This window comes from Muntiacus reevesi, chromosome 3 (assembly GCF_963930625.1).
Source record: "Muntiacus reevesi chromosome 3, mMunRee1.1, whole genome shotgun sequence".
Lineage (NCBI taxonomy): Eukaryota > Metazoa > Chordata > Mammalia > Artiodactyla > Cervidae > Muntiacus > Muntiacus reevesi.
Genome location: NC_089251.1, coordinates 104,746,544 through 104,771,873, shown reverse-complemented (window position 1 = coordinate 104,771,873; position 25,330 = coordinate 104,746,544). Strand labels below are relative to the sequence as shown.

General features: G+C 62.5%; 1 protein-coding gene across 3 annotated transcripts in view; it reads left to right on the top strand.

Annotated features, from left to right (window-relative positions):
• CAPZB (capping actin protein of muscle Z-line subunit beta) overlaps window positions 1-25,330 on the top strand; it is a 135,140-nt gene that overhangs the window by 108,061 nt on the left and 1,749 nt on the right. For 2 of the 3 annotated variants that reach the window (XM_065929948.1, XM_065929946.1), the window contains exons 5-9: window positions 9,740-9,881; window positions 10,205-10,321; window positions 22,164-22,229; window positions 22,613-22,689; window positions 23,638-23,750. In XM_065929948.1, coding sequence (XP_065786020.1) covers window positions 9,740-9,881; window positions 10,205-10,321; window positions 22,164-22,229; window positions 22,613-22,689; window positions 23,638-23,740 — 505 coding nt within the window. In that variant the 3' untranslated portion in view covers window positions 23,741-23,750. The remainder of the gene's footprint in view (window positions 1-9,739; window positions 9,882-10,204; window positions 10,322-22,163; window positions 22,230-22,612; window positions 22,690-23,637; window positions 23,751-25,330) is intronic. The other variant, XM_065929947.1, reaches the window with a different exon arrangement.

Below are 25,330 nucleotides of genomic sequence, written 5' to 3'. Positions count from 1 at the left end.
TCTCCGCTTTCTCAGGCCCAGGCCTGGGGCGGCTCACTGGTCCCCAGGCCTCATCACGCGGCCCCAGCGAGCCGTCTCCCTGGGGGAGACCTGGCAGAGGCCGGCGCTTGCCGCTGCCAGAGAAGCATCTCATTGCGGTGTGAGCCGCCAGCAGGCGGCCGTGCACCCCGTGGTCAGCGCTTTGCGTCCCCGGGTTCGCAGAGAAGAGGGGAAGCCTGCCCCGCTCTGCCTCTGACTGGGCCCTCGGTCTGCCCGGGTTCTTCCAAGCCCAGATGTTCTAACCCAGGGGCCTGGCACTGCTTTCTCTCAGACATGATTGCTCCCATCTGTGCCAGGCAGCTGGCCCCACGCTCTGCAATCCTCGGCTCTTGGCTCACAGCAGATACCTTCAAACATGCGGTTGCAATTTATTGGCCTTATAAGTTAATTTTAGTGGGTGTGCAATTGATTGAAATCAAAGCTTAATGAAGGCCAGAGTCGGGGCGGGAAGGCACTTTGTGTTCTCCCTTGCTTCGGGTCCGAGATAATCTTCAAACGCTCTCATTAGGTTTTCTAATCAGCCCCTCTTGTCTGGAAGAAGTTTACAGAGTGAAGCGAGGCTGGCGCCCCGGTGGGAGGCGCGGGGCCCGCGAGCCTCTGCTGGCAGCGGCTGGGGTGCCGGGCCCTCTCCCCCCGGTCCTCTGCCTCCTCTCCCTGCCCTGGGACCCGCGTTACAGTTGTGGCCGTTTCCGCTCCTTCCTGCCTCCCTTCCATCCCCCGTGCCTCCGTCAGATGGTGCTTGAGCAACACCAGCCGGCAAGGGACCACCCCGCTCCAGGGGTCTTAGGGAAACAGCGTGTTGCCCAGGTCTCTTGTTCAAAACTCAGACCTCGCACCCTGGGCCCCAAGGGACCACCTCTTCCTGGGCTGTGAGCGTTGGGCCCGGAGGGTTGGGACTCGTAGGTGGCAGCGGGAGGCTGGCTGCTGAGATGAAAGTAGCAGAAGTGTGCGTCCGTGTGCGCACTCAGTCGTGTCCGACTCTGCGGCCCCACGGGCGGTAGCCCGCCAGGCTCCTCTGTCCATGGGGTTCTCCAGGCAAGAACACTGGAGCAGGTTGCCCTGCGCTCCTCCAGGGGATCTTCTGCCCCGGGGATCACGCCTGCGTCTCTTGTGTCTGCTCTATTGGCAGGTGGGTTCTTTAGCACTGGTGCCACCTGGGAAGCCCAGCAGACGTCTGGGAAGCAGGTAACTGGGGGTGGGTGGGGCCCAGATGCCTCCCAGGAGCTGGCTCTGACCCCAGGACTGCGTCCGGGTCAGGCCGCAGAGTGGGGAGGAGCTGTGCTGTGGAGGAGGCCGGGCCGCGGTGCTCTGCTGGGTCCTTGCTGGCTGACAGTGGGCCGGTGGTTTCCTTGTCTCTCAGTCAGCCGTCCCCATCTTGGTGTGGGGCGCTGTTCCCCTCCCAAGGCTCCCCTTTGTCCACTTGCCCTTCCAGGGTAACAGAGTCATCCTCGTTGGGCGGCAGTCCCGTGCGTGGAGGTCTTAGGGCGGGTGTGTTTGCGGTTGTGGCCGTGGGGCAGTGTGGGTGCAGACGTGGCGGACAGCAGGCCGCGTTCAGGAGGCTGCGGGCTCCCCTGGGGCCCGGCCCTGGCCCACAGCGAGGCCGCGAGGAGGTCTGCTTCAGCAGCAGGCTGCCGTGGTCACTGTGTGCGGTGACGGGAGGCAGTACTCGAGACTGAGCCTCGGGTTTCCCGGGCCCCGCGGTGCTCTCGGAGGTGCGGGTGCCACGGGGGTGGGCCTGGCGGGCCGCTTGGTGCGCAGCAAGTTCGAGGGGTCCCCAGGGGAAGAAGTGAACGGAGGCCCAAAGGACTCGCTTGATTTGGTGAGCGCTGAGAAAAACCAAAACGCGGGCACGGCGGCGGGGAGAGCTCCTACAGGACTTGGGGGGCTTCCTGCGCTCCCTGATAGGAATGGTCACGGCGCGGAGACTGTCACGTAGACACTGCGGTTTAAGCCGAGCTGCAGCCTCCCTCCCAGAGCCTGTGGACGAGGCAGGCGGCGTTCCAGGTAGAACCCTGGGCCTTGAGACCCCGGGGGCTCCCCGGCCCATCGCTGGGAGATGAGGTCCCCGTGTGACTCGGTGCTGGGCGCTGGAGGCGTTCCTGGAGCCCGCACCCGGTTCCCTCCACGGCCTCGGCTGTCCTCTTCCCCTGGAGTGACTCGGGCTGCGAGTCCTCCTGGCGAATCACGGAAGCTCAGGTGGTTGTGGGCAGCCAGGCCAGGCTGTAACCAGGCCAGGAGAGGTGGGTGGGCTTCTCTGAGCCGAGGGGCTTGCTGGTATGGCGGGAGAGCGCGGGCCGCCGGGACAGGAGGGTGGAGAGAGGCACAGAGGCCCTTGTCCAGCGTGGCTGGGGTGTCATCCTCCGTCCCCGGGGAAGGGGCTGGGGGTCCTGAAGTACACGGGACAGCGCTCACTGTACGACCTCCGCCGTCCCCCAGAGGCTTTGCAGGCTGGGGAGGGAAACGCTGACCTGGGCTCCTCCTGGCCTGCTTCCTGGTCCTAGTCCGACTGAGTGGCGCCTGTGGCCTGAGGTTACCCTGTGCGTCCCACCCCAAGACGGCCAGTCCAAGCTCCCCAGGTCTCCAGAATCGCAACCCAGGTGGGAGACAGGTGGGAGCAGTGAGCGGCATAAACTGGGGTGACGGAACTGTTGAGGACAGTTCTGGGCCAGGAGAGGCCTGGGCCGCCTGCTTTGGCCCTCCCCCTCGCCGTCTGCCCCTTTGGATTTGTCCGGGGGCCCTTGCCCAGAGGTGGAGGGCCTCTCTGTGCGTGGGGGCCCTGCCCAGAGGCCCTGCCACGGCTCCCCTTGCCACGAGTCCTGTGCTCCGGGGACACAGGGCTAGAGGCGGGGACGTTGCGTCTTCTCTGAGCATATGCTGCGTCGTCAGCAGCATAATTAGTGTTTGAGTTTCCACGTACGTTCTTCATATCTTTAGCCACGCGTCCATCGGAGGGCCTCAGAACCCGCCCTGCCTGCGGACTTGGGCTAAGGGAGAAGGCCAGGGTCGCCTCAGCTGCCCTGATCTGATCTCCTGGGGGGCAAGCGGGGAGAAGCCAGTCCGCCCCGGGGGGAGTTGAGTTGCTTCCCGCTTTCGTGGGTTTCTGAGGTGGGCGTATAGCGGTGGTACCCGGAGCCCCTGTAGGCAGGGTCCAGACGGCCGCCCACTGCCCCCAGCCTGGAGCCCAGGGACAGCCCAGCCACCGGTCCCCTCCTGAGGCCGTGCCCAGGGCCTGCGTGCCTTGGCCCTCACTAATTGTCACCTGCTGGAAGAAAGTTAAATGGAAAACAGGAGCATGCGGAGAACAACTCCAGTTGCGGACAGATCCCCGGTCAGCGTCAGGGACTGGCTCCTCCGGGGCTCGCGGGCCTCCGTCCCAACATGGAGCCCGGTCACGTGTCGGACTCTGTGGCTGCACGTGTTGGGGTGAAGCAAGGATCCGCTCCCCCTGGCGGTGGGCCTCCCGGGCCCCCTGGGAAGCAGTTCCGTGCAGGTGTCCAGGGCGGTGGTCTCACAGAGGCTCAGCCAGCAGCCTCTGCTGCCCCTGCAAGTGGAGGGGCCCCCTTTCCAGAGCTCCCTCTGTGGGCCACTCAGGGCCACCGGACTCTTGGAGACCCCTTCCTCCCTGCCCTGACTTTGCTCCTCCACCTCGGCGCCAGCTGCATGGTGGGGTGAGCTTACCTAAGTCCAGCCTCGCAGGCTGAACCTGGGCCAGCGGGACAGGGCGCATCTTTGGGGCCGCCAGCTCCCCCTCCTCCACCGCGTGACTCGGGCGCGTTCCTTTCTCTCCCTGGGTATCAATGATCTTAACTCTAAGGTAACGTATGGAAACCCCGTGAAGCTGGCAGCCTTCAGGCAGTGGCTCCGAAGCTCCGGAAGACCTGGACTGTCCACGTCCCCCTGGGGAGGGTGGCATCTTCACGGACAGCTCAGAGACGCCGAAGGTGCTCGCGGGGGCGCGGTCGGATCCCAGGGCCGCTGTTCCCAGCAAGGCTTTCGTCATCCCTCATCAAGGACAAACACAAAAGCCTTGTAAAGCAGCTGTAAAGCGCCTCAGCCGCCATCCAGATGTGCCCCGCTGAGCACACCCGGCGGTGGAGCAGCGCGTGCCTGAGCCCGTCGGCCCGTCTGCCCTGGCAGCGGCTGCACCTGTGTGTGCTGCGGGTGTTTCTGCAGCATCCCTGTCCCCAGGCTGCGGGCAGGCTCTGGACACGCTTCCATGGAGGAACCGGCATCCCCAGTGGTACGCGTGGCGAAGGGGTTAGGAGGCTGCACCGCGGCTCTTGGAGCCGCCCTCACACCAGCGCTCCCGCAGCCTCCAGATCCTGGAGCGTCGTCAGGGTCAGCATTTCCATATTAGGAATGAGAGCGCCGGACGGGCCCCACGCAGCCCCTCGCCTTCCTCCTGGCTTTATTCAAGGATGCCTGCTGCAGAAGCGCACAGCCCAGCACCTGGGGGCGGGGCCTTGTGCCGCCCCCTCCCCTGACCGGTCTGGGTCTGACCAGCTGTCCTCCACCTCCGGGGGGTCATTGCCCTGCCACAGACCCACGGCCACGCCCGCCTCCCGCCCAGCCCTGGGAGGCGGCTTGCCCGCTCCCTGCTGAAGGACCGCACGTCGGAGGGAAGCCGCGCAGGGCCTGTCCCCACAGAGCTGTGCCGACCGTGGCTCTTGCGTGGGGGTTGTGGCGTGTGATCATCACCTGCTGGGGCCTCTGCATTAGAGCTGAGTCCAGCCCAGCTCCCAGGAGGCGATCTGACGGGCAGGAGGGAGGCCAGACTCGAAGCCCGTCCAGTCCCGCCTTTCCTGTTAGATGTGCGGCCCCGTGTTGGCCAAGGCCGGTCACAGCCCAGACTCCTGAGCCGAGTTTCCATCCCCGTTTCCACGCACACCTCAACCTCAAACACCCCGTAAAGCTACGGGAGCCAGAATAGGCGGTTGTTTCTTATTCCTTTCTTTCGTGAAGTAGATCACTTTGAGAGTGAAGCATCGCGTTACATTTTTCCCTTTTTCTCTTCTCCGCCCCAGAAGTCCTGAGGTTGGAGACTTAGGGTCGTAGAATCTGTGTGTGTGACCCTGACTCTGGCCCAGTGGAGGAGGGCATTTCAGGACAGAGGAAAGGCTCTCTGGGGAGAACGGAATCACGGACACCCCGGGCGCTTCACTGACCCAGGGGGAGGGTCTCACTGTGAAACGGCCACCCACCCAGGCGCTCCACCAAGGTTGGCTATGCAGGTCAGTGGCCCGCCACCTGAGGGCTTGCCTGCAACTCCTGGCTCCTCCAGCTGGCCCCTGGGGACTCGGCCTTTTGGAAGTTTATGAAACCTGGTTGTAGTCAGCACGATGTTTTTCAGACGGTGGGACTTACAGAGCCAGTCCAGGTGCCGCCTGACCGTAGTCCCTGCTGTCTGAGCTCCACTTGGCGCCGTTTGCTTTAAGAAACGTTCCTCTCTGCCGGGGTGGTCTTGAAAGCCACCGAGACCGGGAGCCCATGGTGGATGGAGCCCCCTCTCGAGTGGACTGCAAAGCCACGTTTTCCTCTCGATCCTGGGCCGGTCTGGGCTACTCGCCCATCCGCCTGCTCCTGATGATCCTGGGATCTGAAGGGCTCGTGGTTTCCTGGCTCATCTTTCCATGGCGGCTTCTTCACTGTGTCCCCACCCACCGACTAAGCCTTAGGATGTGTGTGGGTTTCAGCCCTCGCTCCCTGAAGGCCTGAGAGAAGCCCAGGGGGTTCAGTTTGGGGCGTCTGCATTTTAACGATGCTACCCAGGCGGCCCGCTTGACCGGAGACCTCCAGACCGTTCCCATGGAGCCCAGCTCAGCCGGGCTGTGGCCGTGATCCTGGGCCTGTCTGCCCTCCCGGGCGATGGGGTCCCTGATGGAGCCGGGTCAGAGCACAGGCCGCCGGGCAAACCCCATTCACGCCCCCGGCGATGGCGGAGCCGCCTTATTGAAATGGCATGCTAGCATTTAAACAATATTAATACTATTTGACTCATTAAATATACAAAGGCCCGTTAAAGTGCTTCCATGTGTGTGCTGTTAGTTCTGGCGGGCGACTCCTCAGATGGCTTTATGTGGTTTCAGACAACATTTTAGCACATTCTTAAAATACCCACAAAAGCCTTTATGTAAAAAGTCATAAATGTGAACCACATAAAAATTATTTTTTTTCCCTCTGTTTCATGTCATTATGATCAAAGTAAGGTAGGTAGGAATAAGTTTCCCAAAACCTGTTGAGGTCCCTCCTTTAATTAATGCTTCGCGCACAGAGCCGGGCCGTGAGCGGCAGGACGCGGGCTGTCTGTGCCCCGTGGGCGCCTTGCCCTGGCGGCCAGCGTTCCGGACGCAGAGCCAGCCCTGCCTGCTCACTCATCCCTGCCCCTTTTGTCTTGGAGCGTCAGGTCGAGACTTGCAGCCACGCAAGTCCCCGGAGGTCCCTTTAGGAGGAGCAGAATGTGAGTCTGCACTCAAGCCGCACCAGGCACCGCGGCCCCTGGGGTGCAGCTGCCATCATCGCTTTACTAGAAGTCAGCTGGACCGTACATTCGGACACCACCCACCGGACCGTCCCCACTGTTAAAACCAGTTCTGGGCGTCACGTGGCCCCACGAAGGTGCCGTGATTCCCGCCAAGTGGGGAGGAGCCAGGCCCAGCCCAGTCCCCTTGCTGTGCTTCCAGTTACACAGAAAGCAAGCGTCTGGACGCAGACCGGAGGGAGTTTGGAAAAATGAGGTTTATGGGGAACGTTGATTTATGGTGTTCGGGGCGAAATGTTAAATTTCTTTTTCATAAAACGAGGTTGTAATGATCTTTTTTTTCTTTTTTTAATTTGGAGGAAAAGACTAGTAACCCCCATGAGACCAGACTCGAGCTTGCACTTTGACCTGTGTGCCCCGCGTTTTGAACCTAAAGGGCCCTGGCCAGGGTGGCCCACGGGGCAGTGGACACGCCAGGGAGACACTGCCCCAGCGGGAGCCGGGAGCAGGAGCGGGCCGGTTCTACTTTCCGTATCAAACGCCGCTGTGTGGTTCCTCCGGAGGAAAACAGGAATCCAAGGGAGGGGTCTGGAGGGCTCAACCACAGACCGCCTGGTGCTGGGTGAAGGGGCGAGGGCTGTCGGTCCGCCAGGCCCTCGGCCTGCCCCGCCCCGAGCCCCAGCACAGAGACCAGAACGCCCGTCTGTCTGGGGGGCAGGTGAGGCTGTGCCTGCGGGGGGCGGAAGGACGCACACGCCTGCCGGGCTCCGTGCCTCCGCCCCAGGGTGGCCAGTGGAGGGGGGGAGTTGGCGGCCCACCCTTTCTGCCTGCGCGAGAACAGCCGCGTTTTAGAAGGTGCTGTGTTTTCCCTTTAGGCGTGGGGCTGCTCTCCCGACACGCAGACGAGCAGGGAAAACCATGCGTTGGGAGCCAGCCCCCGTCACCGCCGGGATGGGCATCGGCAGGTCTGCTGTGTGCTGCCCGCTCCTGCCCGGGGGTGCTGCTCTGCTTCCTGGTGGATGGGGGGTGGTGGGGGCGCCAAAACCCAGGAGAGCAGGCGGGGGCCCCGAAAGACATGCCTTCCGCTCGTCTGCGTGAGGGCCCGGAGCGATCCGGGGGGCCCCGCGTGCATCCAGCCCGCTGCGGGCCGGGCCAGATCCAGGTGGCCCTGTGGACAGGGGGCGTGTCTCAGACTCTGGGCCAGAAGCCTTACCCGCTGGGTGTTTGGAGAGAGATCTAGAATAAGGGAGAGAGCCTTCCCAAGCGCGGTCCCTGAGTGCCCGGCACCGGCCAGTTTCCTGGAGGTCACTGGGCCCCCAAAGGCGGGTCTCTCTCTTCTCCCACGCTTTCCCTGCACTGCCACCCTGGCCTGGAACCGGAGTCCTCCCTGGCCTCAGTCTTCTGACTGGCATTTGGCCTGGGGGCCGGCACCTCCTGCTGTCAGCCCACTCCTCGCGGCCGGCTTGCCCAGGGACACGAAGCCGTGAGTCTGACCTGACAGTTTATGTGCGTGGGTAGAGCGGTGATGAGTGGTGGGGGCAGCCTCTGCCTGAGGGGTCCTGGCAGGGCGGGCTCTGGAGTGTGGAGCCTCGGGCACCCAGCCCAGGGGGCCGCGCTGGGCCAGAGCAGGAGGACCCGGCCGCCCCGGGCCTGCAGCTCAACAGCACAGGAGCGCCTGCCTCCTCCGTCTGATTGTCGCCTGGTTTTACCCTGGCGTGGATCACACACTGGGGCCTTTGTGCAAAAACTTTTAGTCTAAAAGAGTTTCGGATTTATAGCAAAACTATCCAAACAAGAATACGTAGAATTATTGCACACCCATCACATGCATTCTCTAAAGAGTACCATTTACCATTTATATTTTTTGTTATGTAATAGCATCATCGAGGTATGCTTCTCACTGCAGTGGCTTCTCCGGCCCACGGGCTCCAGGGCCCGGGGGCTCGGTAGTCGGGGTGCTCGGGCTTAGTTCCCCTGCGGCTTGTGGAATCTTTCCGGACCTGTGATCGAACCTGTGTCCCCTGTGTTGGCGGAGGGATTCTCACCCACGGGACCACCAGGGGGCCCTCTCGTGTTGTTTTTGTCACTGAACAGTCCTGGAGTAGGTGGTGTCCCTGTGTCATGAGGAGACCGAGGCCGAGTTCGCACGGCTGTTGGTTCTGGATGAGCCGCTGGCGGGCAGGCAGGCGCAGGCGCAGCTGGTGACGGGTGAGCGGGGATGGGGACCTGCGTCCGCCTGACACCCCGCCTGCGAGTTTCCGTGCCTGCCCGCTGCTCGCGTCTGAGGCCGTGCACGGGCCAGGCCCTGCTGGAGGGACCCGGAGTGTGCCTGCCGCACCGTCCGCACGGGGTTAATTGGGGTCAGAGAGGCCACAGACTTCCTGGTAAAGGATGTGTGCGCCACCAGAGGTGAGCTCCTCCCAGGGTCTTTGTCGGGAGGCGCTGCACGCCTTTGCCTCCTGAATCCCTCAGGCCTGCACACACAGCCTCTGCCTTCTGCCCTCGAACTTGGGATGCTCTCCTGATTCTCTCTGCTCCCCTGGCCTTTCCTTGGCCTCTTCCGTTTGAGGTGCGTCGGGAGCTCTTCAGTATCGCCGCAGACCTGCAGAGGAGGCTGAGTTCCAGCCTCAGTGTCGCCGCTGGCTGCTCTGAAACACCCGTAGCCGCCCAGGGGAGTGCAGGCACTGCAGCTTCAGGAGGCGAGGAGAACCCTGTCTGCGCTCAGTGGGAGGGTCTGGACCGGCGTCACTCTGCTCTTTTTCTTCTCTTTCCGCCTGTGAAATAGCCATCTCAGAAGATAGGAATATCAGGCAATAATGATGACTCAGTAGTAATGAGCCCCATTGAGTGTCTGTTACACGTCACACACGTTACCGGATCCTTCCTTTGAAAGTAGCGTGAAGCCTGGAGAAGTTGAGTCAGCTGCTGGCATAGGCCGCAGAGCTAGAGTCAGGGGCAGCTCGGATGCAGATTCATCTCAGGACTCCTCGTTCTGTGCTCCTTCTGTGACCCGGCCCCACAGAGTGCCCCGTCCTCTCCCCTGCCCAGCGGATGTGCAGGACAAAGGCATAAACCACCCGTGGCGTCCCCATAGGGAGGGCCTGTAAACCCCGACGCACATCCAGACGACGCTGGGCCACACACCCACCCCTGGGACCTGGGTCGGCGATCTGTAGTTTGACAGGCTTGACATCTAACAGGATGTGGGTCTGTTTCCTGCAGGTATTTTGAAGGTGGTGTCTCATCTGTCTACCTCTGGGATCTGGATCATGGTTTTGCTGGAGTGATCCTCATAAAGAAGGCTGGAGATGGATCAAAGAAGATCAAAGGCTGTTGGGACTCCATCCACGTGGTGGAAGTGCAGGTAAGGCCCCCTGGTCGCCGGCCCGGGGCTGCTTGATGAGGGGATGTTGTGACGTGTAAAACCCTGCTCTTCCCGCGAGCGCCCACAGCCACGTGGACAGTAAGTCGGGAGTGCAGTCGTCACTGATAAGACAGATCCCCGGAGGGCTGGAGTGCACTTGATTGCAGATTCAGCCCTAAATTTAAAAACCGTGTGGGATTTTTACAAGGTCATGTCATGGTGAGGTCTTAGGAAGGGAATGCTCGAATGACCTCACCTCAGGGACCCGCTGGGGCTCAGCTCAGGGTCACACGCGAGGTTCCGATCTCCGTCTTGTCCTGCAGGAGAAGTCCAGTGGTCGCACCGCCCATTACAAGCTGACCTCCACGGTGATGCTGTGGCTGCAAACCAACAAATCCGGCTCTGGCACCATGAACCTCGGAGGCAGCCTCACCAGACAGGTGAGCGAGCGGGCAGGCCCACGCCAGCCCCAGAGCTGGCCGTGTGTGGAGACGTGTGGGCAGCCGCCCCCCACAGGGTCTGGGTGTGGCCTCTGTGACTAGTGGGGCCCCGCAGGCCTGTGGGTGATTGCTGAGACTCAGTCACGGAGATGCTTTCCTTTGGTCAAGGTATTTACGCTAAGATGCTCCTGTGATGTTTGGGGCACACTGCTGGCTACACTTTAGGGTGGATTCATGTCTTAGTTGTGACTCCTGCTCGCAGGTGGCGGAAGTAGGAGTCTAACCGGCTTAAGCAAAGACGGACACAAGACAGCTCACATACTTGTGAAGTCCCGTCGTCCGGCCCAGCGGGGTCTGAGAGCCCAATGTGGGTGGGACCCCCACTCTCTGCGTGGGGCACCTGGCGACCACTGGCCATCCTGGGGAGAGTGTCTCCCCGCCGGCTCGGGCTGCCTGTTCAGAACAGCATCACTTCTGGGGTCACGTCACTGCCAACAGGGGGTGTCAGTTTCCTGAAGTGAAATCGGGCAGCTTTTCATAGTTTGGGGGGGTCGGTGTGGGCAGTGTGAGCAGTGATGGCGGCCAGCGGGTCTGAGCAGCAGGCCGCTGGGGGGTGGCTATCAGGGTCCCCAGAAGGAGAGAAGCGGCTGAACTGGAAGCTGAAGGGCTTCAGAAGAGGGACAGCCTGCTTCGGTCTCCGAGCGGCTGACCAGCCTCCCCGGGCAGCTGCCGGGTGCTCACGTCTGCTCTCTGCTCTGCTCCGGCCACCCCACCCCCATCCGTGCCCCAGGGACACGGGGTCGCAAGGCAGTGACAGTCACCAGCATCCTCCACTGGGCACCCAAGCAGGGCACCCTGCAAGCCCAGAGCATCCGTTCATCTCATACAGGAAAAAACGAGCGTGTCTGGCTAAAGCAGTCCACAGCCTGCTTGAGCCACAGGGTCTGCACGTTGGAAGAGTTCAGAGGTCGTCTCCCAGCCCGATAGGACGTCCCGTGCCACCCGGCCCTGGGGGTCGCCTACTTCCTTCACATCAGCCTTCGTGGGAAGTGGCGCCAGGAGGGGACCTGCCCTCCAGGGTGGGCCCCCTGCCGCCTCGCAGGGGCGCAGGCGCCTCGCAGGTGTGCAGCTGACTGGGCAGCCACCCCCTGCCCCCGTCTCTCCCCGTGAACTGTCGACGGTCCGGGGATTTCTCATTCTGTTTCTGTGTGGTTGATCTTTCTTAAAAGGAGTTTTACCTGTGGACCCACAGTTTGGGTTCTGTCCCTCCTGCCCATGACGGATGCGTGGAGTCTCGGTTTCCAGCATCCCTGGGTTCGTTGCTCCTTCCGGCTTTGTTCCTGCACATTAACTCAGATGCATGAGTCTGTCTTCGTAGTCGGTCACGGCCAAGTTCAGAGCTCTCCGGCACGGCTGTCAGAGACTTCCGTGGAGGAAGTTTCAGGGCACCAGTCTTTAGGGTGAGCTGGTTAGGCTCCCATTCACCATCTAAGCAGACTTCACATTTCCAAACAGATGCTGTTTGAGCTGCTGTGGCTGAATGCCCCCTGCCGTTTCCCAGCCAGCTGCCTGCCGTGCTGGGACCAGGGGGCTGCAGGCTCGGTCCTCCTCATCCTCAGGACTCCGCGCGTCTCTGCACCTCAGGCTCCTTTGATGTGGCGAGAAGCCTTGCTTGCTCAGTTTCCTGTCGCTGTGGTCCGGCACGCCTGGCGGGGCGGGAGGGCTCGCTGAGAGCCTCGCCCTCTGCAGCTCGGGGGCACCTTCCTGCCCACAGCCTGGTGCGGGAAGGCCCTGCATCAGCGCTGCGGACCGCAGAGCCGGTCACAGATCCAGAGAGCGAGGGCCACACCCTGCCCTACCAATCGAGACCGCAGCTTCATAGAAGTCTCAAGCAGTTTACGTGCCCATTAACGTTTGACAGACGCTACTCTCTGGGTTCCACACCCAGTGCCATCTTGGCGGGGGTGGGGTGAGGCCCAGTGCCACCGCCGACAGTTGTGCAGACCCCGGCAGGGTGTCCCGTGCGTCACTCCACCTGGAGACAGTGGCAGGCTGCGTGTTCAGGGCCCAGTCCGCCTCCCCTTCAGACTCTAGAGTCCGGGTTGTCACCTGTGCTTCTGACCCTCTGGCTGCACGTCAGAGGCTCCCACGGCCCTGTCCTTGGGGTCCGTTAGTTTACTAGAGCTGCTCACCGAACCCAGAGAAACCTGCTTACGCATTAGCCTGCAGCTCTTTGCAGCAGACGTGTAAACACGACGGATCACCAGCCAGGTGGAGAGACCCGGAGGGTGAGGTCTCCAGCAAGGCCTGCTGTCCTGGTGGAGCTTTGGGGCCCTGCAGGTGCCGCCTGGAAGCTCTCTGATTCCCACCTTTTGTGGGGTTTCACGGAGACTTCCTTGGGCTTCCCTGGTGGCTCAGATGGTAAGGAATCTGCCCACGGTGTGGGAGACCAGGGTTCGATCCCTGGGTTGGGAAGATTCTAGAGAAGGGAGTGACGATCCACTCCAGTATTCTTGCCAGGAAACTTCCACGAACAGAGGAGCCTGAGGACCACAGTCCACGGGGTCACAAAGAGTCAGACATGACTGAGCGACCAGCAGACTCGGAGACTGCCCGACGGGCGTGATTCATTAACTCACGGGCGATCGAGTCGACCTCCAGCCCTTCTCCCCCCGCCGCCTGCAAACCCAGAGTGGGACTCAACGTGCCACCCCTCCATCTGTGATCGGTGCCCCTGGCAGCCAGGCCCCATCCTGAGGTGGTTTCCAAAAGTCACCTCGTTCGCATCAACCCAGTCGTGGTGGAAGGAGCTTGTTATGAGGGACAGGGCGCTTGTTTCCCCTTTATGGCCCTGAAGTGATTGATTTCAGGGACTGCAGGCGAGACCAAATACCATAAAAGATGCTGCCATCGCTGCTCTCACTCAGGAAACTCCAAGGGTTTCGGGATCTGTGAGCCAGGAACCATGGATGAAGACCAGAGGTACACAAGAAACGGAGTTGCGTCATCCGAATGACCAAGGACGTGTGCCTTTCTCTTGCCTGTCTTTGGCTCAGTTCTCACGAGCAGCTCGTCTCCAAGATGTCCCTTCCAGGCGTGCCTCAGCTGAACTGGGAGCTTGGACCAGGAGGTGCCGCCTCCCCAGAGCAGCCTTCACTTCCTACTTCACGTGCTGCTTTGAGCTTCTAAGCAAGACTCTTGCTTAAGCGTCCACGTTTAGGACTCGTAACAGGCCATCCCTCGGGGAGGCGTCCACCCCAGCCAGTGCGGGCCGGCGGTGCCTCTGTGAGGCCAGAGGACGCTCAGGCCTCGGGGAAGCCGGGCTGGCAGCCCTGCAGCAGCCCCGAGCACGGCCGTCCTCGTCTTCAGCCCGGGGCTCCCTGAGGATCCCTTTTAATGTCAAGATTTTTTTTTTCAGTAAGATAATTATACTTTTAGTAGCCATTGATTTTTTTTTAACGTGGCGGAAATTAAAACTTAGTAACTTTATTGTTGTTTTTGGTTGCCCTGGGTCTCCGTTGCTGTGCACGGGCTTTTGCTAGCTGCAGCGAGCTTGGACGGCTGTTCCTGGTGGCGCACGGGCGTCCCGTCGCAGCAGCTGCTCTCGTGGAGCACGCGTTCTGGGCGGGCTTCGGTGGTTGTGGCCCACGGGCTTCTTCCCGGACCCGGGACTGAGCCTGTGCTCCCTGCACTGCAGGTGGATTCTTGGGTGCTGTACCACCAGGAAGTCCTTAGTGACTCTTTTTTTTTTTTAATTAAGTATATTTTAAATTAGAGGATAGTTACCTCACGACATTGCCGTGGTTTCTTCCGTGTGTTTGTGTGTTAGTTGCTCAGTTGTGTCCGACTCTTTGCAACCCCTTGAACTGCAGCCCGCCAGGCTCCTCTGTCCACGGGATTCTCCAGGCGAGAACACTGGGGAGGGCTGCTGTTTCCTGCTCCAGGTTTCTCCCATCCATCAGCATGAGTCAGCCATGGGTGTGCATATGTCCCCTCACTCTTGACCTCCAGTTCAGTTGCTCAGTCGTGTCTGACCCCCTGCGACCCCGTGGACTGCAGCACGCCAGGCCTCCCTGTCCATCACCAGCTCCCAGAGCTTACTCAAACTCATGTCTGTCGAGTGGGTGATGCCATCCGACCATCTCGTCCTCTGTCGTCCCCTTCTCCTGCCTTCAGGCTTTCCCAGCATCGGGGTCTTTCCCTGTGACTCAGCTCTTCACCATGGTAACTCTTAACTGCATTTGTGTTGCAGTCACAGAAGCATCTCCATGATGCTTCTCAGCATGCTCTTGAACGGAAGTAGTGCAAGGCAGCTGCCTGCTCTGAGGGTCGGAGCCTCAGACTCTCCACGTAGAACCTGCCTGGAGTCACATGGGGTCTCGGGGGTCACATTCTCAGGCCTCGGGGCAGGACTGTCCCTAAACCCTCCCAGAACCAAGGCGAGTGCACGCTGGGCAGAGCCCATCCTTCCGCAAGGAAACAGGCCCTTGTCTTGGAGCAGCACTGATGAGGCGGGGCAGAGGAACCCCCAGGCAGCTGGCTCCCACCACCCGGGGAGTGGTGGAAAATCCTAAATCCGTATCCGGAGGCGGCTTCCTGCATCACTTACCGCTCTGAACTGTTTATAATTCCACCCAGTTTACAGTGACCTGGACAAATATTTAATCCCCAGCCTTCCTAATAGTTTAAATCAGAGCTGTCGGCCCACGGCCAGGGCCTGGTTCCGGCTTGCCATGCACGGCGCCTGCTGCCAAGCCAAACGCCGGCCCGATGAGAGGCTGTCCTCAGCGCACCGGGCCGGGCCGCGGCCTGTGTGGGTTGCCTTGTGCTCTCGGCCCTGATGGGGAAACTCTGCTTCTGTCATCATCCTCGCGGCCGGTCGCATAACTCATCCGAGGCACATTAAAGCTGGGGCCGGTTTCCAATGTAAGTAACTGCAGGAGGCGGGCCCGGGAAGCCATGCGGGTGACAAATCTCAGTTAATGAAGCGTAGCTTCTGCGCAAACAGGGGGAAATGAGAGTTGTGGGTTTAGCTGTTTGTCCCAGGTGAGCCTTGGGAACACGCCTCTGGTCCTCTTGGACCGGAGGCCAGGGGGTTCCAGGAAAGCCGAGCGGATCTGCAATAGGGTGGGCGCGTGGTGGCTTTGGCTGTCTCCATGGGGCGGGTTGTGAACAGCGTGGCATCACTCAGGTGAGGAGACCGGGGTTCCGGCTCTTCAGTAGTTTGCCCCGTGGTGACTCACCGAAGCAGCAGGCGGAGCTGGGGCGTGAATCCACGTTTGTCTCCTAGGAAATAGGAAAGGCTGCGTTCTGCCACACTGTGTCTTTTGGTCTGATCCGTCCCCCGTGCCTGGCTTTCGGGAGATGCTCAATAAGCATCTGCACAGGCGTCTGTCGCGCTGTCGGCTCAGTGTAGACAGGACGCTGCCCGTGGGTGCCCGGGACTCTCCCGTGGGCGAGTGGGCCACACCTGCGGAGGCCGGTGAGGGGCCAGGCCTCCCCGGGCCGTGCTCAGCGTGCTGCCCTTGGGTGTCTCTTTAGGAACCAGGCTGACCTCATGAGACGCCTACACCCCCGGAAGCAGTGAGGAGGGCTTTAAGATTTTTAAGTAGTCGACCGATCAGATGTGTGTCTCCAAAAGGTGGCCCCGCAGGTGGAGTGGAGGCCGTTAGACCCGCGCAGGAGAGGGGTGGCCAGGGCCCAGCGGGGCAGCCCCAGGGGCCGCAGCGTCCGGTCTGTGGCCAGCGGGTCAGTGAAGGGGCCTCACGGCAGGAGATACAAGGAAGGGCAGAGGCAGGAGGAGGAGAGGAGGGACGGGTTAGAGAATCTTGGGTGACCCCCAAGGTGTGCGCCCTGGGTTCAGAGGGCTCTTCCCTGACATGAGTGCCTCCGTGAGGCCACAGTTGCTGACCCTGGGTGTGCGGAGGGACAGCCCCATTTCCCGGGGTCCCTGGCCCCAGGGGTCAGGAGCCGCCAGCCGGTCCAAGGGCTCCCAGCGCATCCACACCACAGCCACACCGGCCTGGGCCGCCCTTCCTGGGGTGACCCCAGGCTCCCCCGTTCCTGCCTCCCTCACCTGTCCTGATTGATTTGGCCGGGCCAGGCCTTAGCAGTGGATGCGCAATCTATAGCTGTGGCATACGGAGTCTAGTTCCCTGACGGGATCGAACCCGGGCCCCTGCGCTGGGGGAGCGGAGTCTCGGCCACAGGGCCGCAGGGAGTCCCCGCGCCTGGCCTTGGCTCGGGCTTGGCGGCGTTTACCGCGCCCACCCCGTCCCCTCGTCAGGCTTGGCGGCGTTTACCGCGCCCACCCCGTCCCCTCCTCGGGCTTGGCGGCGTTTACCGCGCCCACCCCGGCCCCTCGTCAGGCTTGGCGGCGTTTACCGCGCCCACCCCGTCCCCTCCTCGGGCTTGGCGGCGTTTACCGCGCCCACCCTGGCCCCTCCTCGGGCTTTGCCTCCGTGCCCTCCTTGGTCGTGTGGGCAGTGGGAGCCACTCGCACCGACTGTCTTTCCCTCTTGGTGAGTGTGCCAGCCTGGCTGACCCGCTGGCGGTGGGGATGCTCAGACCACGGCGCCCTCCCCCGCCGCCTGCAGTCCCGCCTTTGGCGTCCCTTAGGGTCATAGGTCCCTGGAAGACAAAGCAGATACTGTGTTTTGGCAAGCCCCTGCAGCGATGGGGCCGTAGGAGGCAGGTGGGGGGTGGTCCCCACAGGGGCTCTCTCAGCCCATCCTGGAGGGGCTGAGGACGGACGCTGGCCCCCGGGCCGCTGGCCAAGCACCAGCGCGCCCAAGAGGACGCCGCTCAGTGAGGTCACTGCTGCATGTCAGAGGAACGTGGGAAGAGGCGGGACCGCAGGCCTCTGGAAGGAAACCCACGGGCTGGGCCCTGCAGATGTGCGTTTAATTTGGTTTTTTTTTTCACGTTCTAAATATTTAGCAACAGAGGTGGAATGTCTCGTGGGGTGGGGAGGTGAGGCCAGTCCCCTGACCCCCGTGTGGCGTCTGCACGCAGTGAGGCTCCAGCCGGGGCCCCTGCGTGCAGGTTGAGGCCGAGAAAGCTGCTTCGACCCTCGCTGGGCAGTCAGGCAGGCGCTGTGCTTGAGTGGGGCAGAGCGGCCCGGGCTTGGTCAAGGGCCGAGTCAGGGTGAGGCTGCCACCCTGGGCAGTGCCCCCCAGAAGGTCGGGTAGAGCGGAGAGGAGATCCGAGGGAGGGCAGGGCAGGGACGGAGCCGCTCGGAATGTCTGAGCCCTGCACTGTGGTCTGGCCTTGGTTTTTCCGGTAAGGAGTGTGGATGAGGCTGAGCAAACGGAGACGTCTCCTGGAAGAAAACAGGTTTTGGAATCATCCAGGCTGTCGTCCCAATTCCAGGCCAGTCTCCTTCCAGCTGTGTGACCTGGACAGACCACTTCCTTCCCCGAAGTTCAGCATTTTCACCAGCGAGCCCATAACGCCCCTTTGGAAAGACTGTTAGAGCAGAAATAAAAGCCACCTTGAGGCACGGGTTCTGCCCAGTAAATAGAGCAGGAGCTGTTGCTGCTAGGACTGTTAGCATGCAGGCCAGGCTCTGCTTAATTTTTCCTGAACTGGATGGACGGAAGCTCCGCTGAGAGGCTGTCCGGCCAGTCTTCCGGCTTGCCAGCACGCCAGGCCCTGGTCTCCAGCCCCGCGCTGACCTGGCGCCCAGCCCAGGGCCCAGGAGAATGCTGGCCTCAGGCTGGAGCTGGCCTGAGGCGAGTCCCAGCATCAGCGCAGCGGTGGAGCCCGGCGCCACTCTGGGCCTGGGGCGGGTGTCGGCAAGGAGTTAGAGGCTTCGAGGGCCAAGGCCTGGCCCAGGGCTGCAGAGCGGAGCCGCCTGCAGGGCCCCGGAGAAGCACCGCCTGGCACTCTGCTCACATTTTCCCTCTTGAGGAAAACGGCCTGCTTTCTAAACAGGCCATGTCCCCCGCATCTCCCAGCCGCAGAGGGGAGCCGGGGGTACCGGACGGGGGTGGGCAGGCTGGGCTCTGACTTTAGACTCGGCTGGAACCACCTTGTGGAACATCTGTGCGACCACAGCCCATAAAAATGTTTTCCCCTGGCAGCCGCTTTTATGAGATGTAATAATATCCGCGTTGCAAAAATAGCTCTGTTTTTGGTGGGTCAGCATTGCCAGCGAGCTGACCCTGACCAGGTGTGGAGGGAATCAGCAGGGGGGCCGTGGAAACACATCCGTGTGCCAGGCCCCTGCCCCCCTCCCAGCCCACCCTCTTCCTTCCCTCCCCCGGGGCCCTGCTGGGCCTTTGCCTTGGCTCAGATTCCTGGCCTCGAGCTTCGCAGCCCCTTGGGTCCTCCCGGGGAGTTGGTCTGCTCCCGGAGAAGGCTCGTGCCCCTGCCCAGGCCCCTCTGACCTCTGAGGGCCTGGCAGGGCCAGCCTCTCCCTTTGTTGGAGGACGGCTCTGATTCTGAAGCAGAGATGACACCCAAGCCGTCCGACACCCAACGGGGCTTCGCTGACCCCATGGCCCTGAGCCCTTTGCTTCCAGTCCTGGCCTCAGCTTTGGGTGACTGGCATTCATTTAAGATGGGATTCTCTTTGAGCTCACCGCCTCCCTGCTTCTCTGGGTGTCTCAGGGATCCACCGTCTGTGCAGAGCTGGGGAAGGAGGGAAACTGATTTGTGGGAGGACATAATTCACTTGGGTCAGAGCCCCAGGCCTCTCCTTGCCCCGAAGAGCAGCCCTGAGCGGCCATCAAGCCAGGCACGGGAGCCTCCTCCACGTGGGAGGGGAGAGCCCTGGGTGCCAGCGTGTCGTGTCCAGCTCACCTTTCGGGGTTGAGTGGGCAGCCTCCGTCCTTCCCCGTGGCAGATGGGGTTCCCATCCCCTGTTAGCATGCGTGTGCTCCAGCCGTCAGGGCCAGGCGCATCTCACAGATGCTGCAGCTCTGCTGGGGGGCGGGGGGAGGGGCGCTTCTCACACCTGAAACGGTGACGTTCACAGGCATGCGCACCCCCTGTTTTGTGGATACTCCCTGGAATCTCCGAGGATCGAGTCTCCCCAGGATCCTTGGCTAGAGTGTCTGGGGCGGCTCAGCTGGTCCTGCTGGCGTCTCGCCGCCTCTCTGGTTCGGCCAGCCCTCTGCAGAGCAGTCCGCCCAGAGCCAGGCATCTTCCCTCTCAGAGACTTGGTGTCCTGGCTTCGGAAGGCGAGGACTTGGGTTCCAGACCGTCACTCCACTCTGGTTCCCCCTCCCCCCAGCTTGCAGCGCCGTGACAGAGGGCCTCCCATTTCTCCCCAGAGCCCTCCGGGGACCCGGGGCGCCTGGCCGTGTGAGCGGGCGCTGTGACAGCTCCCCTGCCCTCAGCAGTGACGGGATCACGGGACGCGCCCCGCCAGGCAGCAAGCAGCAGAGCGCGGCCACGACCTCCCGCGTCCTCCTCCAGGCCTGAAAGGCCCACATGCTTTCCCGTTTCCTGGGCTCGGGGCGTGCAGACCTTTGACGCAGAAGAGCGTGTCCATGGCTGTCTGAAACCCAGACTGAACCCGGCCAGGCCGGGAGGGGGCCCTACAGCTCCACCAGGGAAGGGGTGGGCACGCGGGCCCTGACCTGGGCACCAGGAACAGCTTCATTTTGATCCTGAAAGGTGCACGAACGCCGTCCTAGCAGTCACCTCGCATTCTTGTCAAGCGAAATCACCCAAAACCCGCAAGTCTGCCTGCTGGACCTGTTCCCCATGTTGTTCTCGGCGAGAGTAATGTCTGAGCCCAAGTATGTGGTCTGCGTTTGCCTGGGTGCACACGGTCACGCTGGAGCAGGGGGACCACAGGCCGCTAGGCCGAGCAGGGCTGTCGTCGGGACAGGCTCTGTGACGTCTCCCCGCCTCAGTTTCCTCGGGTGCAGGGTGGTCCTGAGGAGGGGGAGACAGATTGAGGCCTGGAAACTGCGCCCTGCCGCTGACCGTTTCTCTGGCCGGGAGCGACCCGTCCATCACCTCCACCCTTGATGCCCCTGGCGCCGCCCCGTGAACCCTGTCGGGCATGCCTTCCCTTAGGTCCTGCACAGAGAGACGCACCCAGGGCCTGGCAGGCTGTGGTCCAGCCGGGGCCGCGGGATCCTAGGTGGGAAGCTGCCTCAGGGACGCGCTCTCGAGGAGCCTGTGTTCCTCAGCCCAGCATCCCCGTCACATCGTGTCCACAGCCAGCTCGCGCTGGCTCCTGGAGCATCTGATTTGAAAACGTGCCAGCAGATGGGTTTTTGTTTTTACTGGTCCCATCTAAAGTTGTCTGGATCAGCGTCAGGCCAGTGTTTAACTTCCAACTCCAGTCTTCCTTCTGTTATGAAAGCGGGGTCAGCCTCCGCCCTCCGCAGAGTTCGGCACCTCTGAAGCGTGCTCTAGCTTTTCAGGGATGCCTGTGTCACGGAATCGGATTTTAAGATTCAGCCTGAGCCTGAAGCCTCGTCATTTTAGATGACTTGGTTCTCTCCTACCATCACCTTCTTCCAGCTCTGCCTCCCTCTTAACTGGGTCTGTTATACCTTTCCCAGCCCTAAAGTCACCCTGAAGTTCATCGGTAAGAGAAGTCAAACCAGGTGAGGCCACAGAGGCCTTTAGCATCTGAACAGACCACCGCCCAGCGCAGGCGTCTTCCCTGCCTGTTCTGGCTCTGAAGGAGTTAGCCGTCCACCTTCACTCTCTGTTCTCACTCATCTGAGCGCTCAGCTTCCTGATCCGGGTCCTGTCCCGTCGTCCTGCTTTTCTTGACTGCCTGTGTTAAGCTCCCAGCGTTTGTCTCAGTAACGGTGCTGACTGCAGTGTGGTTCCAGTCGGGCTGACCAGCGTTTGTGCCCTTAGTAATCTGCTCGGCGCCTGTGGGGGGAGACGGGTACATCCGCCCTTAAGGGATATGTGATCGTGGCGAGAAAGAAGCCCTGTAAACCCGGGGAGCGAGTTGGGGGAGAGTCGTGTTGTGACTCGGCGTTCACGTCCGAGTCCCCCGTGCCTGCTCCCCCTTCCCGCCGGCCCTCAGAGGGCGCAGCCCTGGGCCAGGACCAACTCGCTGGGCGCCCCGCCTCCAGAACCCCCACCGTCCCTGCGGAAGGGCCACGTCTACATTGTTAAATACTAAAGAGACACGAGCTCAAAAAAGTCATTGGTTTGGACAGTTTGGAAAATAGCAGAGGCCTTTGAGAGAATTATTGGAGAGGAAGAAGAGTACTGAGATGAGTTACAGGAAGTCAGGAGAAAAGAACTGTGTTCCCTTGACAGGCGTGGGACGGAGAAAGGCAAGGACTCGGTCTTCAGATGGCTAAACGGGGGTTTTTATGCAGCGTTTTCACAGCTGGAAGGTCGCACGTGAAAGGCCCCCTGGATGGATGGTGTGCATCCTTTTCTGGCCATGCACTCCCCAGGAAGGACCGCACCTTCAGCAGGAGTAGACGGAACGCAGGCTGGGAAGTGGGCACGGCGTTGATCCGGGCAGGCTCTGCCTTCTCCGCCCGTGTGACCTTGGGCGAGTCTCCCCTTCGGCCTGAGTCTGGGGTCCCCTGTCTGACGCCTGGGTTGTCACCCCCACCCCCAGCCCCGTAACTGCCAGGCACGGCCGCCGCTGGCAGGCGCCTTGGAGGCTCACCCGCGATATCGGCCTGAAGCCGCGCGAGTGCCCTCCTGCCGTGGAACCGGGGAGGGCTGTGCTGTGGCCCCGAGATGGCCCTGGAGACAGGCCTCTGACCTTGCGCTGACCCGACCGCCTGTGACCCTGGTGCCGGGCTTCCCACGGCCCGCCCCCCGGGGAGAGCAGGTTCTGTGCAGCCCCGGCGGCCGCCCGGCGCTCTGACTCAGCCATGTTCCCGTTCCCTTGCAGATGGAGAAGGATGAAACCGTGAGCGACTGCTCTCCGCACATAGCCAACATCGGGCGCCTGGTGGAGGTGAGTGGCCGCCTCCCGGGCGGCTTCCCGCCAGCTTCCAGCCGCGCGCTGCCCGTTTCTGGGCCCCGCCTGGTGTCTCTGCGCCTTCTGACCCGCTCACGAGCTGGGCTCAGCGCCAGAGGCCCCCTCCTCTGCCGCCCCCCAAACACGCGCACCCAGAGGACTCAGCGCGGGAAGCCCTCAGCCCTGCCCCCCCACCGAGTGCGGGTGGGAGACACCAGCTACCCCTCAGCGCCCCCCGGGCCCACGGGAGGGCATGAGCGGCGGGCCAGGCCCTGGCCCGGGGCTCCCGCACCCCCCCGTGTGGCCACCACGGGGACTGCAGATTGCCGGTGGGGCGGGCGCCTCCTGACCGTGCCCCTGACTGGCCGCCTCCCTTCCAGGACATGGAGAACAAAATCAGAAGTACGCTGAACGAGATCTACTTCGGGAAGACAAAGGACATCGTCAACGGGCTGAGGTAACGTACCCACGAGCGCAGGCTGTGGGACCCGGAAGATGGGGGTATGGGTCTGAGGTCACGCCTAACAGCTGCACGGCCTGGGGCCGCAGTCTGCTCCCCTGTAGACCAGGGCCGGAGTGCCCGCCCAACGGGCGTTAACGCAGGTTTGCGAGCTGAAGCCCCGCGTGCGGGACTTGTCCTCAGGGTAGGCGTGCGTGCCGACCTCCTCCGTTTGTGTCTCCTGGGGGCTGTCCGCCTTCACGGCTGTCATGCCCTCGTTCCTGCAGCCGCCCCTCGGTCCCCTGGGCCGAGTCCTGCCTGAAGGTTCTGCCCAGACCCGCTGGCCCTGGGACCTGAAGACCCCGGGTCAGACCCTCCGACGCAGCGGGGAGCGCAGCCTCCGGTCGGCCGGGTCTCGGGCAGCGGTGCATCCCCCAGAGAGAGCCCCGGCCCGCTGCCTGCTGCCGGGGGCCCGGCTCCGTGACCTTAGACCAGGGACTCCTCTCGGGGGCGTCCTGCCCGTCCAGGAGCTGCGGCGGGGGGCTCGTGCTCCACCTTTGGCTCCCGGCCCTGCCGTCCCCCTGTGGACAGACCCCTCCTCTGGGCCGGGCAGCGGCAGGAAGCAGCCTGGGGGCGGCCTGGGCTTGAGTCTGTCCAGAGGAGACGGTTTAGTGTCTCTCTCAAACAGCTGTGAGAGTGGTGCTCACTCTGGACTCGCCTTTCTGATTCCCCGCCTGTGGGGAGCCTGGTCTGGCCCTGGGGGTTTACTCCCCCGTTCACCCCACACGGCATTGCTCTCCTTGGGCTGTTGAGCCTGGGGCGTCATCTCTGCGCAGAGCTTCCCGGCCTGGGGCCCCTGCATCCTCCACGCCAGACACACCCATCGGCCTGCACCGTCCCGGGTGACGGCTGAACACCCGCGGCCCCCACTCCCTCCGCGGCCCTCACTCTGCACACTCTCTGTAGATCTGTTGACGTTATCCCCGACAACCCCAAGTTCCTGCAGCTGCAGAGGGAGCTTTCCCAGGTGCTGACGCAGCGCCAGATCCACATCCAGCCCGATAACTAAGCCGCTCCAGGTACCCTGCCTGAGAGGCCTGCGCGCCGCCCCACGTAACAGGACTCACCTGCCCGCCGAGACCCCGCCGGCCCCTTAAACACCACTAACCCGTGTCCGCTCGGCCGGGAGCCGCCCCGTAACTGCCGACTTCGCCCTGCGCGACGCGGGCCCGGGTCACGTGTGCAGTGTGTGTGCTTGGCCACTCCGGGCAGGGCCGCGTGTGGGGCGGGCCGGGGCACGGTCACCACGCTCAGCCGGAGGCTGGGGCAGCCTCTGTCTGCTCTGTGTGCAGCCGGGGCTTTGCCACCTTTCCACCAAGGATCCCAGGAGCTCAGAAAGACCCCTTTTAAGTGGGCGGGTTGCCTGGGGCCGGCTGGTCCAGGAGGGGTACTGCCTTGAGTCTGAGGGGGAACACAGAGCCAGCTCTCTGTAAGTCGCTCAGTCGTGTCTGACTCTGCGACCCCATGGATTGTAGCCTGTCAGGCTCCTCTGTCCATGGAATTCTCCAGGCAAGAATACTGGAGTGGGTAGATTCCCTCCTCCAGAGGATCTTCCTGACCCAGGGATCGAACCCGGCTGTCCCACATTGTAGGCCGATTTTTAATGTCTGAGCCCCCAGGGGAGCCCAGAGCAGGACTGTAATGTCTGAGCCAGGCCCGGCGCCCCCCGGCCCCTGCGGCCACCGGGACCAGCGTCACCCCCTGCCCCCGAGGACCTGCGGCCGTCCTCCTGGACGCCTTACAGCTGCAGAAGGGGGATAGTCTTGCTTGTGGACAACTGCCGAGAACCATGACTTGAGCCTGTGACGGATACAGATGTGCAAAAGCTGTCAGCATCCCCGGAGAGGAGGAGGGAAACTGGGTTTAATATCAGGCGTCTGGAGACCAGAGCCCGGGCCTAGGGGCTTCCTCCCAGGCCCGGGAGCTGGACGCGGGGCCCCGACCCAGAAGAGGCTCAGGGGGCTTTCACGGGGGGCGGCCCTTGTGCAACCAGGGAGGGCTGCTCTGCTGTGGCTGCAGCGGTCTGGTCTGGGTGCACGCCGGCGTCGGGCCTGGGGCGTCTCTCGGCCTCCAGCCTCGTGCTGGCATCATCACCTTCCCATCAGAAAGTTAAGAAGCCCCCTTTTAAAGGTGTTCTATTATAGTACAGTTCCCCCCAGCCCCTCCGCTTCTGGGGGGGGTCTAGAATCTTCTGGACCCCTCCCCTCAGCCAGGCCCTGTGGGGACACAGGACTCCCCCCACTGCCCGCCACCCCCTGCTGCCCAGCCCGGCACCTTCTGTCCGGGACACACACGGCGCCTCCTGCAGACACTGGTGCCCGGTGGCTTGGCCGTGACCTGAGCTGCTTCCCCTAAACAAGCGCTCTCCCCGCACGCCTCCAGCCGCTCCAAGCCTAACCTCCTGTCCCTTACCGGTCCTCCCTCTGGACATTTCTCCTGGGGGTGGGGGGTGCTGGGTGCAGCCCAGGCCCGGCGTGCCCCTCCCAGAGGAGCCGTGGGGGCCGCCGCGGTCTCCTCCCGCGGGAGCTGTGGAGGAGCCCGAGTGCCACCAGGCCGCCCGAGCAGAGCAAGCGCTCAGGAACGCGTGTTGTGCGGCATC